Source organism: Apis cerana, linkage group LG7, assembly GCF_029169275.1.
Source record: "Apis cerana isolate GH-2021 linkage group LG7, AcerK_1.0, whole genome shotgun sequence".
Classification (NCBI taxonomy): Eukaryota; Metazoa; Arthropoda; class Insecta; order Hymenoptera; family Apidae; genus Apis; species Apis cerana.
Window position 1 is genome coordinate 7,251,754 of NC_083858.1, and position 18,479 is coordinate 7,270,232.

Consider the following 18,479-nt stretch of genomic DNA (forward strand, 5'->3'; position numbering starts at 1 on the left):
AGAAGAAATAAAATTAAACGTAGAATAAATTTGTATAAATTAATTTCTTTTATTTTTCTTTTATAAAATTGAATTCTAAATATTGGAAAATGAACGAAATATTTCATTTATCACGTACTATACACAGCAGAACTAGTTACATATCTGGAATCACCGAGGGTCAGTTCATATAACTAGAGTTCATATAATTTGCGATTCCTCCATTACCTATGATTTCTCGTTCAAACAGCACGAATGTTTAGATAAGTGGATTCAATCAGTAGGATTTCAGTTAATCGAGCACTATCTAAAATTTCGTTATAACAAATGAAGCTCAGATAAACGATATTACATCATAGAAAGATATCTCATTTATAACCTAGCATGAATAAAATTACGTTACAATATATGCACATACATACGAAGAAATGAAATTAATGAATTTGCGAATATTATTTTCAGAATCTTAATTCCCAACGATCTACTTTCTTCATTAATCGAAAAAAATTTATTTTAAAAAAATTAGATAAAAAATTAATTTTCTATTTCCCTCTTTTTTTTGCATTTCCTAGTAATTTTATATCATTGTGATCCGAGAATATATAATAAATATCGATAAAAAAGATGGTAATACTTAACATGTCATAAAATTCTTATAAAAATTAAAAAAATTTTAATTGAATAAAAATAATTAATATTTTTTAAAAACTATAAATTATGTCAAGCCTTGCTACTTAAATACGAATATTTCAACCCTTATATCAATACCCAGTTATTTTAAGATTTTAAACTTTAAATTTCCCATTAAAAGATTTTCAAACCGCAATCGAATCGCTGTTATTTGACATATCTGTTATTAATTCGGATTATTAAATCTAATGTTATTTTTTCACTGAAAAATTATGAAATCAAAACTTGAATGATGTTTTGGGTATGGACATAAGGGTTAAATAAAACTCCATCGCAATTAAACAATTTATTTCAACGTATACATTATATATAAAATTGAAATCTAACATTACTAAATCTACTATTTAAATTACTAAATCTAAAACATTTAAATCTGACAAATTACGTAACGTTCAAATCTTCTTTAATACAAAAAATAATCGTCGTCTAAGCGATTCTTGCGGAAGAATCGAAAGGAGGTATCCACGGGTCGAGTCGCGGTTAAAAAACGCCGAGAAAGAAAAGCCCCTCGTTAAACTTCACCGAGACGATAAAAGAATCGGTGGCACGCAAAACTGGTGGTCGGTTCTAAAGCTGAAATCAGAAAGATTCCAAGAAAAGAGAAATGGTAATGAGAGAAACTTCGCGTGGTGTTAAGTTTGATACGAAAATTCAAGCTATCTTTCGGTGTTGTTCGTGCAGTACGAAGAAAACGCCCTCTCTGATCGCAAGAGCAACAAAACGTGGGAAAGAGCGGTGCCGGTTAGTTCTCAGAGATAAGGAGTCTCGTTTATAATAGGTGCTGCCCACTGCCCACATTCGCGTCTTTGGTACGGGAGTGTGTATGTCAAGTGAATGCCTTATCGTTTGATTCGCTTCGTTTGCCGGGTTCGCTGGGCTAGTAGAGAAAGGCAGGAAATCGCGTATGGTTATGTCCATGGCACACGTGCGCGCGCATATGACCCGGGGAATACACATAACAGAATTTGTTGAACAGAATAGATTCGATGTTATAGATCGCACGGCATCACGGCAAGCAGATCTCGTGACCAGTTTGAGAAAGTTGTCGACAGAAGCGGGCTAATCGGCCGTACATTCGATTCCATTACGGGAGAAAATTTGAACGACATTAATTGCATGGCGTTGGTGACAGTTTATGGATAAGATATGACAATCGTAGAGAAAGCGAATAATGGATTTGTTTTATAGTATTGAATGCCATATTCTTTCAAAAGTTTCGAATACAGTTATTGAAAATTATTTTTGTCTTGTATTTATTTTTATTGTATTATATTAGGTCGTCTCTTATATTGTTATTTTAAAAATATTTAATCTTAATATAAAAATAGCAATACGAATAGTAGAACGATTAAAACGTTATATGAATTTAGATTATCAATGATCGATTATTCAAATGTAAAATAAGTTTAATATTTAAATTAAGCATATCTGAGAATATTTACTATTCTAACAATGTATTTTAAATTTAAATTATAATTAATTTTTAGTTATTTTTAATATAAGAAAAAAAATATAAAAATAAATTTTTTTGAAATTGAAATTATGAAAGTTTATTTAAAAAAAATTGATAAGTACAATAGTAAAAGAAAAATGCAGATTAAAGCTAATGAATGATGAATTATTATAATTTACAAGTTATTAACTTTTAATACAATATGCATATATTTTCAAATTTGAATTTATATTTTGCAATTAAGTAGCAAAATTAAAATATCTTATAAATTTCTTCCTTTTGATTTATTTAATGAAATATAAGATGCAAATTTAATTCTAAAACAGATCTGAGAGAAATTTATTTCAAATAATAATTCGAAAATAATTATTTTAAATAACACGAATTACCGATAAATAATACATTTCAATTGAAGTTGTTTTTTATTTAAATAAGTTAATAATAAATGGAAAAACTGATTTCTTTTGATAGGAAAAAACATTTATTTTTTAATTGAAAATTTATTTTTGAAATAAATCATTCAGAATAATTATTAAATATTACGTTATAATGAATAAATAATAAATAATTTATTTAATGAAATGACAAATAAATCATTTAATTATAAATATATCAATTTATTTTCTATGTGCAATGATTTTATAAAATATTTATTATTTCAATTATTATTCTTTCAAAAGTACATTATTTTTTAAATAATTTTAAAAAGCAATTTCAAAATAATGAAATTTAAAAATTTTTCAAAATGTTGAAGTTTGAAGTCTAGAACGATTATAATATTTTAAATGAAAATATAAAAATAATAAAAAACAAGAAATGATCATTAACATCATTAATCATTGATAGTTACAGTTAATTTTATGTATTATGAAAGGGAACATTATTAAAGAATATCAAGTTCTAAGTCAGACACATGTTCCTTTTATTTTATTGTCCAAGTAATCTCTGATAAAAACGAAAGTATATTTGAACAACATAAAAAATTATTTTAAAAAATCTATATTTTTTTTTCTTTTAAATTCTATTTACATCACATAAAATTTCTCTTATAAAATTATAATAATAATGAATTTGGTATCAGAATCAAATATGATTCTTTATTAATATCATAGGTTATTACTGATATATATTCCATGATGGCACGAATTTTCCATCGCTATAATATTATATTATTACATTATATTATTATTATATTAATCCTTTATCTTTATTATATTATATTATCACATACATTATATCCTTTTATCCTTATTATAATTATCTTGACATAAGTAGATATATATATATATATATATATATATATATATATATATATATATATATATATATATATATATATAACACATGACATAACCATTTAACCATTTAAAGATTAAATGGACACGAAACATCACGTACCTATTACCAATTCACGCTTCATCGAAAAATGCACAGTTGCAAATAGATGAATTCAATTCATAATGTATCGAATAAAAGAGCATCTTTTGCATCGTTCACGATACACGTTATTCGCAAAAAACTCGATATAAATAATTCATTGACATTTCAAGAGCAGTTTGGATTAATGAATTCCCAGAGAGAAAAAAAACTACTGAGTAGTAATGACGAGAAATCAGTGATCGACGATAATAAGAAAAAAAAAAAAGAAATGCACGAATGCCCTTTAACCACGGACGTCGGCGGCTTTGAGAACGGCGATAAGTTGTCGAAGAAAACAAGCCAGTGGTTACTCTCCGTGAAACGATTTAACGGCGAATTTACTCGTGGTTAATAATAGTTCGAGCAAGGAAAGTACTTGGACAGCCTATTGGGTGGCACGGGTCAGGTGGCTCGTAGAAAGTGAACTGTATACTTGGAACTCAAGAACAAGAATGAGAACGTGAACACAACCTGCGTCTAGTTGGCGTTGCTATCGAAACGTATCCCACTATTACAGTCGTCGTATGATTCCGCCAATGATCGGAAGGAAACGCCATGACGAATAGAGAAATTCAACGTACACGTAACGAATTAATCGTTTCGTTATCGTTCAATGAACTCATGATTCATTTTTCGTCGACGAGATAAAACGTGACCATTGCATTGCGTGGCATGCAGATGCATAATCCTGTATATGGCGAACTTTAATGAAAATTATTAGGGGACAGTTTTCAAACTCGTCGATCTATACAAATCGCTCGGGTGGAAAGTCCAAGCACATAATTTTTTTTTACAAGCAAACCGGTATAACCGATACAATACATATATACACTCATAGATCGACTTTTGCGTCGTTCGATATTTATTCCCGAAAATTACACGCGAGATTTTTTTACAATGTTTTTACGAAAATTGTTTTTCTTGGAAAATACATTCCACTATAAAATTATATACATATATATACAAATGTTTTTTAATAATATAGAAAAAAGTTAATTATAGTTTTTTTTACATTTTTTTATAAATTTTTTTATAAATTTAACTTGTTTATGCGAAAAATTGATAAGATGAAATTATAAGACAAATTCGATAAAATATATCAACAAAGTTTTATTATTTGAAAATAAAATGATTTCTTATATTGACATTTTCATAATTCAAAGAAAAATTACTTGACTCATTAAATGAAACATGAATACAAAAATTTACGGAATATAGTCAAACAAAATTTTTTTTTTCAATTCTATCAACTATAATATAGTAATATCCCCATTGAAATCAAATTTGACTTATGATAAGATTTTCTTTTTAAATATGCAGCTTGGAAATTACTTTAGAAATATTGAAAATTATAGAATAGTCATAATTTTCTCAACGTATAATATATATCACGTTCAATTTGAAGATTTCAATGATTTAATTGTGAAGCAGTTTTTATTCGTCCAAGAAGAGCAGGATCGATACATTACGCAAAGTTTGAAAAAGCAACCGCGTTAGCGTGTAACGTGAGCGAGAATCGATGTAATTTTATTTGAAATGAACCTTTCAACTTAACGAACGAAGTAATTTTGAACGACCTCCGGAAGGAGGCAATAAAAAGCGTTCAACTTTCAAAAAGAAGTATCCACCAAGGAACGTGCAACGAGTTTTCCGCCTGAAAACACTCCACGCTTTCCCACGACCGAATCGTTCAGCGAATCGCAAAAACCACAGCAAATGCGATTCGATGCGAAATACAGAGGCGCGGAACGTCTATAAAAATCAAATAAATACGATATTTGCATTTCTATCATCCAAATCTATTCAAATTTATCCATCCATAAGCATAATAACACAAGATAATTTAATTAATGAGATTACATTAAGCTTTTGCTTCGTCTAATTTAATTTGTATCCAATATTTTAACATTCAAAATCAAACTATTAAATTAAATTAAATGTACCAAATGTACATTAATCCATGCTGCTATATATATATTTTGTTTAAAAAAATTATATGTCATTGTACCATTAATGGACTATTAAAAAAATGAACATTAAAACAGTTGAAGAAAATAATAAACAAAAAACAACTATCAGTCAAAATCTATCTGTCTGTGGAATAAATGTATAATAAAAAAATATGGATTTGAGATACTTCTCTCTCAAGATTCTTAAGAATTGTAAGAGTTTCTGAAATATATAATTAATTAATGTACCATATATTTTTTTGATCTCGATTCATTTGAAATTCAATACAACCCGGAAGTGTTTTTTCGAAACATTGTGTTGTTCGCGTCCCCAGTAGGGAGAAAAAAGATGTCAAGAAAGATATAACGGAGTCGACAAGAAGGTATCGAGACGAATTCGCAACGCGTGTCATCACGATTCACAGCTCGTGTGTTTCAATGGCTAACCGAGTACACATCGTACACACCGAATAACGAATGAATCATAGGAACTCTCGGCACACTGTACACACGAAACCGCGGTTCACTTTCTCCTCTCAGAATCGTCCTCAATTACACGGAGCCGAGACCGAGGCCTCGTGTAATTATACGGGTGAGGTAGCACCGGGCAACCTAGTGAATCGCGCATACATTTTTTCTTTCCTCTTCTTTTTTTTTTTTTTCAGACTGGGAGAGACCCCTTTCACTCGTCTCGCGTCACCGAGACCTAGTTTTCTTTTTCCCGAAAAGACTAAAACGAACATTTTCTTATTTGTTTGTGACAAGCGTTTCTCTGCTTTCTATTTCCCCACTATGAATTGAATATCTTCCGTGCGTGTTCCTCTATACGTACTACAAATATTGAAACTTGAGCAACATTGCTTGATAAAGAGGATGAAGAGAATAAAGGGAATATTAGCGAAATGAAAGAAACGAAATGAAATAGAGATGGATTAATCATGTAAGTTATTAACTTATCAATAATTTTAAAAAATTTATGTAACTTTAATAATTTATAATGATATAAATCATATTTTATTACAAAAGAGAGTTCTTTCTAATGTTTCTACATCTTCCTGTATTAAATTTATGATATAATTTAAAAATTTTATTTTAATTTTTTAATTAGTAAATTTTTAAAGAATTTATTTCATAATTAAAAATAAATATTAAAGTAATAATTAACGAGATATAAAATTTAATTAATATGTTCAAAGAGAAATTGAAATTTATTCACAATAAAAATATATTTTTGAAAATTAATTAAATGATACTATGTAAATATGTCTAAATAAATCAAAAAAATTTTTAAGAATTTTGATAAATATTTTAAAAGAAATATTTATTATCATAAAATATTATAATAATTTAAAATAATAAGAAATCAATTATAATAAAAATAATTAACTTTACTTGTGCACTAATTATTCTGACTGTTTGTAATGTCTATTCGAAAGTTTCATCATAGGCTGAGAACTTTCAACTTGATTTTCCTGTTGAGAAACAAATATAGATATTGCGGTACACATGAGTTACAGAGAATTACGGAAGAAGGAAATTTACGTACACACAATTCTTCAATTTATCTCATCAAAGAGATTGAGTAAGTCAAAAATAAATAAAGTTTGCATAACTGTGTTCATGTATGAATATTAAAAGTAAAAATATAAAATTATATTTATTATAATTTATAATTAAAATAAAATTACATATTTATATTTAAGAAAAATTGAACGTAAAATTTAATCTTAAAACTTTATCGCAATATTCTAATAAAAATGTACTAAATATTTTTTATAGTATAATACATATTAATCATACAGAATTTTTTATCGAGTAAAAAAATTAAGTTAAATTTTGAATATATTCACAAATTTAATTAAAAAAAAAAAACATTTGAATAATTTATAAGAAAACAACTACTTCAAAAACTTGACTTCATCATTATCGTACAAAACAAAATATGGATTTAAGCTATATATAACCTATTCAGTGAGCAACTTTACCACATTAAAAAGCAAACAATAACAAATCAATTTACTTTTACAACTTTTTTATAGAGCTTATTATAAGTTCCAAGTAGCTAGCTCTTCTGAATATTGAAATTTTATTTGTAAACTTTTAAGTTGCTCATGGAATATGATAGCAACTTAAAAGATATATTTTGCGAATAAATAACTCGAATTAAATTAATGGTACATGGATGGTAACATAGATTGCATAAAATTGATATAATATTGATATCGTGTAAAATATGAAAAAATCATTATTAGTAAAATTTCATATATACATATAGATAAGTATATATGAAAGTGACACAAAACAAATTTCAAACACGAAGAATTAAAAGATGCGAATCCATAAATATTTAAGAGAATAATTTAAATAAATTTTAATTTTTAATATCCTTTTAAAAATAAATAATATCTATATTTTTAATATGATTTTAGATACGAAAAACGATATTTGACATAAAGAAAGATGAAGCGAAGAAAGTGGAGGACGATAATGACGAGGTAGTATTCTCTGGAAGAGGAAATGACAGGCATAGGTACTATGGTGCCGAATAGTAAAAGTCGGAGAACAATGGATAAATGGAATGGTACAGCCGAGACCTTTCAGGCAATCGGGTAACTGGCAAAAATCGTGAAACACAATGGATAGAAGAACGCCTTCCCTTCTGGTCCGCTTTGCAATTCCCCCACGTTTCACCGAGCATTCCCTAACGTAACCACTCGCACAACCTAACGCGCCTGCGCCCCGGCACACCCACTTGACCCCGAAGTTGAAAGAAATTAAATTATATAGGCTCTAATGTGTTCTCCAAGCCACTAAATGGTCCCCATAAGCCTTTAACTTTTCCAAATTCCATCAATATTGCGAAATTTTTACGATCTTTCAAATGGATCATTTTGTATCAACAATATTTTAATTCTAAAATTAAATAAAATGTTTTATCATCGCATAATAATGTTTATGTTAATTTTGCAATCGATAACAATGATGTTTATCATAAATCATTTATTAATATGATCAATAATTATAATAAGCAACATTACAAACATGAATAAATAATATAATTTAAAATTATTAAATTAGAATTATATTAAAAGATATTTAAGATTTTAATAAAAATTTCTATTTTGTATTTAATAAAATCAAATATATATTATTTAATAGCATTTTATTATTATATTGATATGATAGGATAATTTATTATGTATTACTTTAAAAATTAAATATGAAATTATATATAAAAAAATTATATATAAAAAAATAAATGGATTAATTAATAATTTGTATAAAATTAAATCTAAATTTTTTATTCAAATTTCGTACATACTAATTAAAATAATCTACATATATGTATATAATCTGTCCAACGAATCTAAGCAAGAGATAAATAAAATTGATCACATGATGCATGCAATACTAGCTATTGGTTACTAATGAATTATTATTTTTAAGAATAATTTTTTATTATTATAAAAAATATATCTACAAAATGAATGATATATTTGGTTGAATAGTATTGAATAGAATTGAAATAAATATATTTATTCTATTTAATTCATTGGATATAATTTCCTCATATAAGAGAATTCTTCGATTTTTATCATGCATTTTTATTTACTTTTGTTTAACTTATTGGATACATTACTGAAAATTGTTTTCAATAATTATAATTTTTAAATAAATATATCACATTTTATATAACTTATTTTATATTAAACTATATTTTTTAATTTGCATAAAATTTAAAAATAAATCACAATAATAATCTCAAATATATCTATTTAATTTTTATATTATATATTATATTTTCATAATTATAACTCGCTATATTAATAAGTTACAAAGAAGTAAACATATACAGCCATCTAGCGGTACATTACTCAAATGTAAGAACGGTTAATATCGATCAACGATGACTTTAAAATGTCATCGCTCACAATACTTATCATTAAATGTTAATAGCAAATAATATTATATTATACTAATGTATGACAGAAAAAACTTTAATATTATTAAATTTTTTTGTAAAATTAAAAATAATTCATTAAATAAACAAATATTTTAATCACATACCTTGTAAATTGTCCAGCATATATGATAGCAGCTTGTGAGTCCCTGATGGTTCTCCATATAACGCCAATATTTCCTTGCTGAGTGGATTACCTTGAAGTCCAAGCACTTGTAATTGAAACAATTTTCCTAATTCATATGGTAACACTCGGAGGTAATTTTGGTTTAATAACAATTCTCTGAAAGATAAACAAAATATAAATTAGCATACAGAAATATAAAAGATATACATATATATATATATATATATATATATTACATATATATATATATACATATATATATATATATATATATATTAACTACATATACATATACATATACATATATATGCATATATATACATATACATATATAACACATACATACATACATATATATATATATATGTGTGTGTATATACATTTAGTATATTTATATATATTTATATAAATGCGAATATGAATTATACCTGAGATAGATGAGGTCCCCCAGTTCAGCTGGTAAACTGCGTAATTTATTGCTACTGAGATCTAAAGCACGTAAATTGACTAAACGTCCAATCTCAGATGGTATCCTTTGTAAACTATTATCATTGAGATACAAAGCTGTTAGATGAGTTAGTTGCCATAAATTTGGGCTTAAATTTCTTATACTGCCTGTTATCTCCAACTCTGGCCAATAAGATTTTTTCCCAGAGTTTGCATCCTCCGTAGACATAAAAGTATGTGTACGCCGTGGGTTGGAGTTTTCATACTTGTCTTTATGATTGCGAGACATTTTAAATCCTAGACAGATATATCAAAATAATATTTAAAAGAATCGAATATTATAATTATTTAGCTATGAAATATATAAATTATAATAAATATAATTACGTAACTAGATTTTTTTAATATTTAGATAAAACTTCTAATTTATTTGCAATTATGTACTAATATATAAATATAATTTATTAGATTATAAATAGATTAATTAATCTAAAAGATATAATCTAATCTAAATAATTAATTAATCTAAAAAAAATATGCAATATATGAAATATAATTTATTACAAAAATTAAATTATAATATAATTATAAAATATAAATAATAAATAAAATATAATATTAAAATAATAAACAATAATATTTTTGTATGTTAAATAAACAAAATTATAATCATATTAACTGCAAAATTTTTTTATTATAAAAAATATATATATATATATATCCTTCAATACCTCATAAGTATTATGAGTATTATGACCTACAAAAAATTACTTAATAATATAAATAATATAATTAAGAATAAAACTGCTTAATGTTTGATTATTGATATAATAAATTATCTAATAATTTCTTATTACATACACAATCATTGAACTAGTTGTAAAATTATTTTCATAAAAGACAAAGTATTATACATACATGTTATTTGTTTTGTTCATATTCTCTAACATAACTAAATCATATTTTTTACAGGGAAGAAATACAAATTATTTCACATTTATAACTAAATGTTTTATATTATTTAAGAATAATTTATTCAATTTGAAATACATCATTTAGTAATACTATGAAAATACATTCATAACCTATGAAGTAAAAATGCAGATTATTGAGTGCTTGATATTCAAAAGATAATCGTATTATTTCTTACGAACGTATTGAACAAAAAGTGTATGAGAAATGCTAATATAATTTTTAAGTAATGCTGTAAAAAGCAATGTATTTTTTGTGAATAATCTTTATCTCTAAACAGTTCATATGCACGACAAATTTTCGCATTAACATACATTTCTCTAACCGGATAGTTTCCCTACCTTTTAAATTTAATACGAAACCCGAAGGAAACTGTTACGCACCTTCATCTACCTCTTAGCACACACAAAACGCACGATGTGTTGATACCGAATGAAAATTTACGCGTAAACAAAACTACCTTGACAAACACAAATCCTCCATTTATCAACTGCACTGATCGCAAACTATAAGTGATCGTGATTGGTCGCGTTACCTCCGAATCTTCCCGAAGCAGCCGACACAACCAAATGATCATCTTACATTAAAATTGTACTAAACAGAGCACATCTAGGGATTTTAATGAATATCATATTCACAATATATATACATAACTTTTTAAATTTTTTTTATTAATAATAATTGTAAGAATGAGTTAAAATAATAATCTCATATTGAAATAAAGAATATAAACACTTTTATTATTAAACTATTTCACTATATATATACATGTGTGTGTATGTATATATTTAAGATTACTATAAGTGCTCTCTATAGGAACTATTAAGATACTATTTTACTTCAAATATTGTGAACTTTACCTTTGTATTACTAGATAGCAGCTATTTTATACAAAGAAAAAGTATGTAAGTATAATGTTAATGTTACAGAAGATAGGCACGTGTGTTTTTGTTAAAAATGCATTAATGTTTTGTTAAGAACATTGATTTTTTCATTTCACTTATATTACAAAATATACTTTTACTCAATATAAAACTTTCACGCGTATCAAGTGCATGAATAAAGATGGAATATAATGCCTTTCGAGGTAAGAATATTTTCCAATGTAACCTTTATTAATTTCACGCAAATAAACAGTCTTAATAAATTAATGTGAAATTTGCAGATTATTGTAAAGCTGAAAATAGCGAAGATGAAGAAATGAATCATGATCTACAATCACGATTATATGCTGAAATTTATTATAGTTCAAATGATACAAAGAATGTGGATACAAAAATAAATATTAAATTAGAAGATATTAATAATGATGATAAAACGCTTCATAAAGATATAAATAGCAGTCAAATTAGTGATATTCATATAAAAAATGATCCTGATAAAAAAACTTGTCCAATAAATGAATCGGCAAATAATTCAATATTGATAGAAAAAGATAATAAACCAGATATTACATCTATTTGCATTACAAATGAAGTTAATCAATCATTATGTGAGGATGCAAATAACAAAAATAATTCAGATATATCTCATGTGAAAATTTTGAAAGAAGAAAATATTGAACCTTTAAAAGATAATGAACAAGTAATAACATGTCATAAAATAGAACATGATGAAAATAATTCAGATTATCAGAACATTCATAATATTGAAAAAGATATAAATATAAGACCAAAATCAGAAAATGAAATTAAAGAAGAATTAAAACCTTTACAATGCTTAAATAATGAAACAATTATAAATCAAGATACTTTACATTCTACAAAAGATAATATTGAAAATAATAATGAGAAATGTCATGAAATTATGAATAATGGAACAAAAATTGATAACATTTTTAAAAAATATGAATTTTCCAAATCATTTATTAATAATTTGTATTTAAAAAAATATGAAAATCTAAAAAAAAGACTGCAAGAAATAGAAGAAGAAAAACAAAAAAGTTTAAGAGAAAATGAACGTGTTAAAGAAAATAAAGAAAATCAGCAGCAAATCATTATTGAACAAGAGTTACATGCAAAATCTATAAATGACGTAGAAGCAAATACAAAATATGAAATACTTACTAGATCTGACAAGTTACAAAAGAAAGTTAATTATTCAGAAGAAATAACATTGCTATCGTCAGATACAGAAAGTGATTCTGAAGAATCTATTTTAGAAGTTCCTATTCCACCAAAACCTCAACCACCTGTCATAAATTTACAAGATTCAGATGAAAATTCTGAAACATCAAGTGATAATAGTGACATAGATGAAGAATCTTCATTTATTATAGAAAAAAAAAATGATTTGGTAGGAAATACCAAAAAGAAAACTGTTGTAATTGATCAGAATTCAGATAATAGTAATTCAGTCATAGATTTTATTGATGATACACCAACAATAGAAAATATAGTACTTAATTGTACAGAAGTACAGAAAGGTGCTTCAAGTATAAAAGAAATAATGGAAATGAGTAAAATTGTTCAATCAGATCAACACTTTAATAAAGATACAAATTCTTGTGAGAAACATAATTCTTCTAATGAAAAAGAAATTTATATTAAAGATTTTAATAAGTCTGATGATTTATTCATATCTAACAATGATAAAGACAATAAATCTAATTTTCAATCATCATCAAAAACAATTAATGATAAGAATATTATGTATGAAAGAGATAAGAAGGAATTAAATAATTTTGCAAACGATGTAATAGTATCAAATTTCGTTAATTCCAAAGAATTGATTTCAAATAGAAAAAGACATCATGAAAATGATAATGAACCTTCCACGAGTGAAAGTAAACGTTCTAAATTAAGTTGTGAAGAAGATAGTAGTAAAGATAAAACTAATGAAGACTCATGGGCAGAATATTTTTTTCGTCCTATGTCACAAGATCTTAAAGCTTTTTATGAATTCCAAGGACAAGAAAACTTTGATATAGGAGAAATTCAAAGTAAAATGTCAAGTGAGTTATTAAAAATTAACTTTATTTATAAATTTATTATTTTTGAATGTTTTATATTTTAAATAAATTATAGAGGACCCAAGACTTTGGGCTATTTTAGATGAAGACCTGATGCCGAATTTATTAAAAAATAAAAGATATTGGAATATGAAATGTACTAATTGTCATCAACCAGGTCACCAAAAACATAATTGTCCAGAGCCATACAAACCTCTTCGATGTTATATGTGTGGTATTCAAGGACATATAGAAACTCGATGTCCTCAAAAAATGTGTCTCACGGTATAAGTATGTTATAAAAAATATATTATATTATAATAATAACATATAAATTCTTTGCAGTGCGGTAGAAAACAAAATACATTTAGAAAAACTTGTGAGTCTTGTGTTGTATTATATTGTAATACATGCAATGCTATAGGACATGAATCAACTGAATGTCCAGATCTTTGGAGAAGATTTCATCAAACAGTGAGTTTATATATAAATGTTATATATAAATGCTTTATACAATTATACAATTTATACAATTATAATTTAAATGTCTTAATATTTTTGTTAATTTTTGTATATATTATAGACACGAACATCAGAGATAAATATACCACAAAATTTATCTGAAGTTATGAAACCTGCAGACTTATTATATTGTTGTAATTGCACGAAGCGAGGTCATGATTCTTCTACATGTAATGAATATCGATGGTCACAACATTTTCCGACACCAGCATTTGTATCAGATTATACAGGAAAACCAGAAGAAAAATCCAGTCAATCAGAACAAACAACCAATCAAATTTCTGTTCGTGAAAATGAAGACATGATACCATTAACTAATAAAAAAAATAAATGTATGATATTTCTTGAAGGTAAAGATGATCTAGAAAATTCTTTTGTTGTATACTCATATGGAAAATTTTATACGAAAAAGCCTAATGGCGAGGAAATTAAACGAAAACTTTTGGGTGAACAAATTCAACCTTCTCATATAACAAATCTTTTAAAAGGTCGAGTTTCTCCACATTTCTTAGATGAGTTAATAAAAATAATTCAATTTGAAATTAAAATATATTATAATTCAAACAAAGAACTAATGTTAAGAGTTCGTACTATAGCAAATAATGCTGTAAATATAATAAAAATATTCATTTTTTGGCTTAAACTTAATGATGAAGATAAGAGTCTAAAAATGCATATAAATTTACCTCGTAATAGAAAGAAATTACTTAAGTTTTTGATACAAGAAATAGGTGAAATAAAAAGAAATTTAAAAGATCCTAATCATCTTTGTACTGAAATAGATCAATTAAAGAAATCAATGACTGAGATTCAAGATTCTGCAATATCCATTTCTACTTCAAAAAAAATCATAAATCTTCGAAGTGAATTGCTAAAAATATTTCATACATTACCTAACTATAATCAATTATTTAAAAAATTAAAAAAAATGATTAGATATTTAGATAAATCACCAAACAATGATGTAAATATAGGAATATATTTACATATTATTGTTATTTATAATCAAATATTTATACCTCGTGCATTGACAGATATTGAATTAAAACGTCTTCTTAAAGTACATTATAAACAGAAAGAAAAACAACTTAAAAATGAAAAAAAAAAGATTCAAACTAAAAAGCCAAAAGACAAGAAACTTTCTTTTTATGAATCATTCATAGAAAGTTTGCAAAAATTTAATAATTCTAAAAAAACATGTAATATCACAAAAAATAGTGATGCATGTTCATCAAAAAACGTTGAAATAAAAGATAAACAAGTACCTACTATTCTTTCTGTAGAAAATATTCTGGTAAATAAGATGCAAACGTATAATGCAGAAAATGTTTCTATTAAAATACACAATGTAGAAAATAATATTACAGAATCTACTGATAAGCCTATACAATTACCACATAATCAGAATATCTCAAATAATAATGAAATAACAAATCCTATACAAAAATCAGATTTAAAAATTATTTCATCAAATTTAATTCCTATAACTCTTCAAAAATCTATATGTACTAATGTAACATCAAGGACATCTAAGAATGTACCTTGTGCCAAAATAAAACCCTCAGGAAATACAGAGAAAAATTTAGAAATAATGAATAGTAATAATGAAAAAGTAAAAACAAGTAATTTACAACAACAAGATAATATAATTGATTCTGAAATAAATATTCTCAAAAAGAAAAAATCCAAGAAAGCAAAAAAGGCAAAATTAGATCTTGAAAATAATTCAGATATTATAGAAGATCAAGTAGTAAATGTTGGTACATCTATAGAGAATAAAGCCAATGAAATCATAAATGAAGCTCTTGAATTTAATGTACCATATATGAATAAAGCTGTTGAAGAGATTAAGAAAAGAATAAATGATAAAAATCTTAAACAAGAACATATTGATACTTTAATAAGACTAGTAAATTTGGAAAAAGATCACAGGAAATATGTAAGTTCATTTTGTAATTATTTGCAATAAACTTTATTTTTAAAATAAGAAATAATAGTCTTTATTAAAAGCTTTCATTATATACTGATATGCTAAATGGATAAAATAAAGATCTATTGGCATTTTAAATAAATAAATTTATAATTTTTTTTCAAATATCCTTTAATATTATTAATATTCATAATTAAATAAAAAATAAAATTCATTTTTAAATAATAAAACTGCAATAAGCCTTACATTGTATGCAATTATCATAGTTGTATTCTCATTTAAATTAGTATCTTTATGATTAAATACCTTTTACTAAAGATTATACTTACAATATTTTTAATTCAATAATATTATTCAATAATGCTTAATTTATATATTTAAATAATAAGTTTAAAATAGGTATAAATATAAATTTTAAGAATTTATTATTAATTGACAGTAATAATAATCTCAATTATAATACATTTATAATATTAGTTTTTATTTAGAATAATTTAATATTTTAAAATATTAAGATAAAAAACTTTAGTACATATAAATTATATCTTTGTCTATTTTTTTTTGTAAATAAAAAAATTTTGTTTAGATAAATATGTATTTTATATTCCTTATCCTATAATTATATTATAATAGAACGCTTTAATGCTATTTAATATATATAATGAATTATTATATTAATTATAAAAATAATGCTAATATTATATTTATATTTAATTTTATTTTTAGTTTTTGGAATTAATATCTTCTGTATCTTAATGTTCCAAAAATATATTACGTATTATGGAAAGGAATTCAAATTTTTAATGAATCATATGTACATACACATGTTAATATCATGCTGTTTAATATATATAATGAATTGATGAATTATTTATACTAATATAATTAAAATAAGAGTTAAAATTATATATCTTCTTCATTATTTCTTCATCGGTGGAGGTCCTCCCATAGGTGGTGGTGGTCCATTCATTGGAGGCCTCATTGGACCCATAGGTCCCATAGGACCCATCATTGGTCCCATTGGTCCCATAGGTCCCATCATAGGTGGTCTCATACCCATCATAGGTGGCATTGGTCCATGTGGTCCCATCATCATTGGACCTCCAGGACCCATTGGACCACCAGGATGCATGCCTGGAGGTGGCATCATACCTGGTGGACCCTGTGGTGGTACCCCAGGTCGTGGACCAAGATTTGGAGGTGGTGGAATTGCTGCTCCTTTATTTGCTGCAAAAGGATTAGAAGCAATTTTTCCAGCTTTGAATGCTGCTGTTGTTGCATCAATTAAATGTTGTGCTTGTTCTTCCATCCATTTTTGATAAAAATATTTAACATTGTCCTTATGTTTACGACCCTGACAATGAGTTTTTCGTACACTCGGTGAATCATGTGTTAAATACGTATCACAATAATCACAATAATATTTTGGCATGGTTCATTTAAATTAATATTAATCAAATAACATAAAAAGTATGTTTTTTTACAATATGTTACACAATTTTTTATTATTATATTAATTTTTCAATTTTAATGGTTAATTATAGGTTATATACATGCGTCTTTTATAATCAAACTTCAATTATAATTTTAACTTAGACGAACAAATTACATATGAAAATCTTTTCTTTTAGCTCCATCTATCGACTCATAAAATAACATATTACTGTGACAATTTTTTTTTATTTTTTACTAATATTTTATATCAATATTAAGTAGTAAAAACATTGTTATAATATAACTATTCATATATAATCAAATATAAACAAAATATATTTCATATTTCATATTTCTATATATCTATATTTATTGAATTGAATCACTGAACATAAACAATATCACGTGATCAAAATCTAGGGGAATCAGGAACGTTTCATAATCTTGAAATATGAAATAGAAAGTATACTTATCTATATATTAGTTTATTTATGGATTTATTGCGTAATATAAAAATAAACAACATAATATAAAATATAAGTTTTTTGAATTAAAAGTTCATAAATTTATTTATTAAAAGTTTTATTTTTTTTATATATATAATTAAATAGATTTTTTCACAAAAATTTCTATTTTTTATTAATTT

General features: G+C 25.1%; 3 protein-coding genes and 1 long non-coding RNA gene across 27 annotated transcripts in view; 2 read left to right on the forward strand and 2 right to left on the reverse strand.

Moving 5' to 3' along the window:
- LOC107993170 (CCR4-NOT transcription complex subunit 6) overlaps positions 1-11,564 on the reverse strand; it is a 587,279-nt gene extending 575,715 nt beyond the window's left edge. For 15 of the 23 annotated variants that reach the window (XR_009830494.1, XR_009830495.1, XM_062076976.1 and 12 more), the window contains exons 1-3: positions 11,381-11,564; positions 10,007-10,322; positions 9,559-9,734 (exon numbers count right to left, since the gene is read on the reverse strand). Coding sequence is in view for 21 of the 23 variants with exons in the window: in XM_062076976.1 (XP_061932960.1) it covers positions 9,559-9,734; positions 10,007-10,314 (484 nt within the window). In the remaining 2 variants the exon portion in view is untranslated. Of the gene's footprint in view, positions 1-938; positions 1,243-9,558; positions 9,735-10,006; positions 10,323-11,338 lie in introns of those variants that run through there. The other 8 variants (XM_062076969.1, XM_017049443.3, XM_062076968.1 and 5 more) reach the window with 8 other exon arrangements.
- Positions 5,511-8,440, forward strand: LOC133666403 (uncharacterized). The gene is made up of 3 exons (XR_009830500.1): positions 5,511-6,430; positions 6,927-7,072; positions 7,920-8,440. It is a non-coding gene; the product is annotated as an uncharacterized LOC133666403 (long non-coding RNA).
- An 83-nt stretch (positions 11,565-11,647) lies between the features above and the next one.
- On the forward strand, positions 11,648-17,980 carry LOC107993209 (MATH and LRR domain-containing protein PFE0570w). Of its 2 annotated transcripts, none has more exons than XM_017049521.3 (5): positions 11,648-12,084; positions 12,163-13,950; positions 14,024-14,232; positions 14,293-14,421; positions 14,531-17,980. In XM_017049521.3, exons 1-5 carry the CDS (start codon positions 12,063-12,065, stop codon positions 16,436-16,438), a joined length of 4,056 nt encoding a protein of 1,351 aa, XP_016905010.2. In that variant the 5' UTR covers positions 11,648-12,062; the 3' UTR covers positions 16,439-17,980. The 2 variants fall into 2 exon arrangements, with proteins under 2 accessions (XP_016905010.2, XP_016905011.2); XM_017049522.3 differs by having other exon boundaries at positions 14,051-14,232.
- Positions 16,802-17,831, reverse strand: LOC107995198 (U1 small nuclear ribonucleoprotein C). Its single transcript, XM_017052554.3, has one exon. The coding sequence runs from the start codon at positions 17,829-17,831 to the stop codon at positions 17,319-17,321; it is 513 nt and encodes a 170-aa protein (XP_016908043.1). The 3' UTR covers positions 16,802-17,318.
- Positions 17,981-18,479: the final 499 nt, after the last annotated feature.

What these genes read in the sequence shown, in the direction of transcription:
- LOC107995198 (XM_017052554.3), bottom strand. Translation starts at nt 17,831, where the DNA reads ATGCCAAAATATTATTGTGATTATTGTGATACGTATTTAACACATGAT.
- LOC107993209 (XM_017049521.3), top strand. Translation starts at nt 12,063, where the DNA reads ATGGAATATAATGCCTTTCGAG. An exon ending in AATTCAAAGTAAAATGTCAA is followed by an intron (nt 13,951 to 14,023) that starts GTGAGTTATTAA and finishes AATAAATTATAG; the next exon opens with AGGACCCAAGACTTTGGGCT. An exon ending in CTCAAAAAATGTGTCTCACG is followed by an intron (nt 14,233 to 14,292) that starts GTATAAGTATGT and finishes AATTCTTTGCAG; the next exon opens with TGCGGTAGAAAACAAAATAC.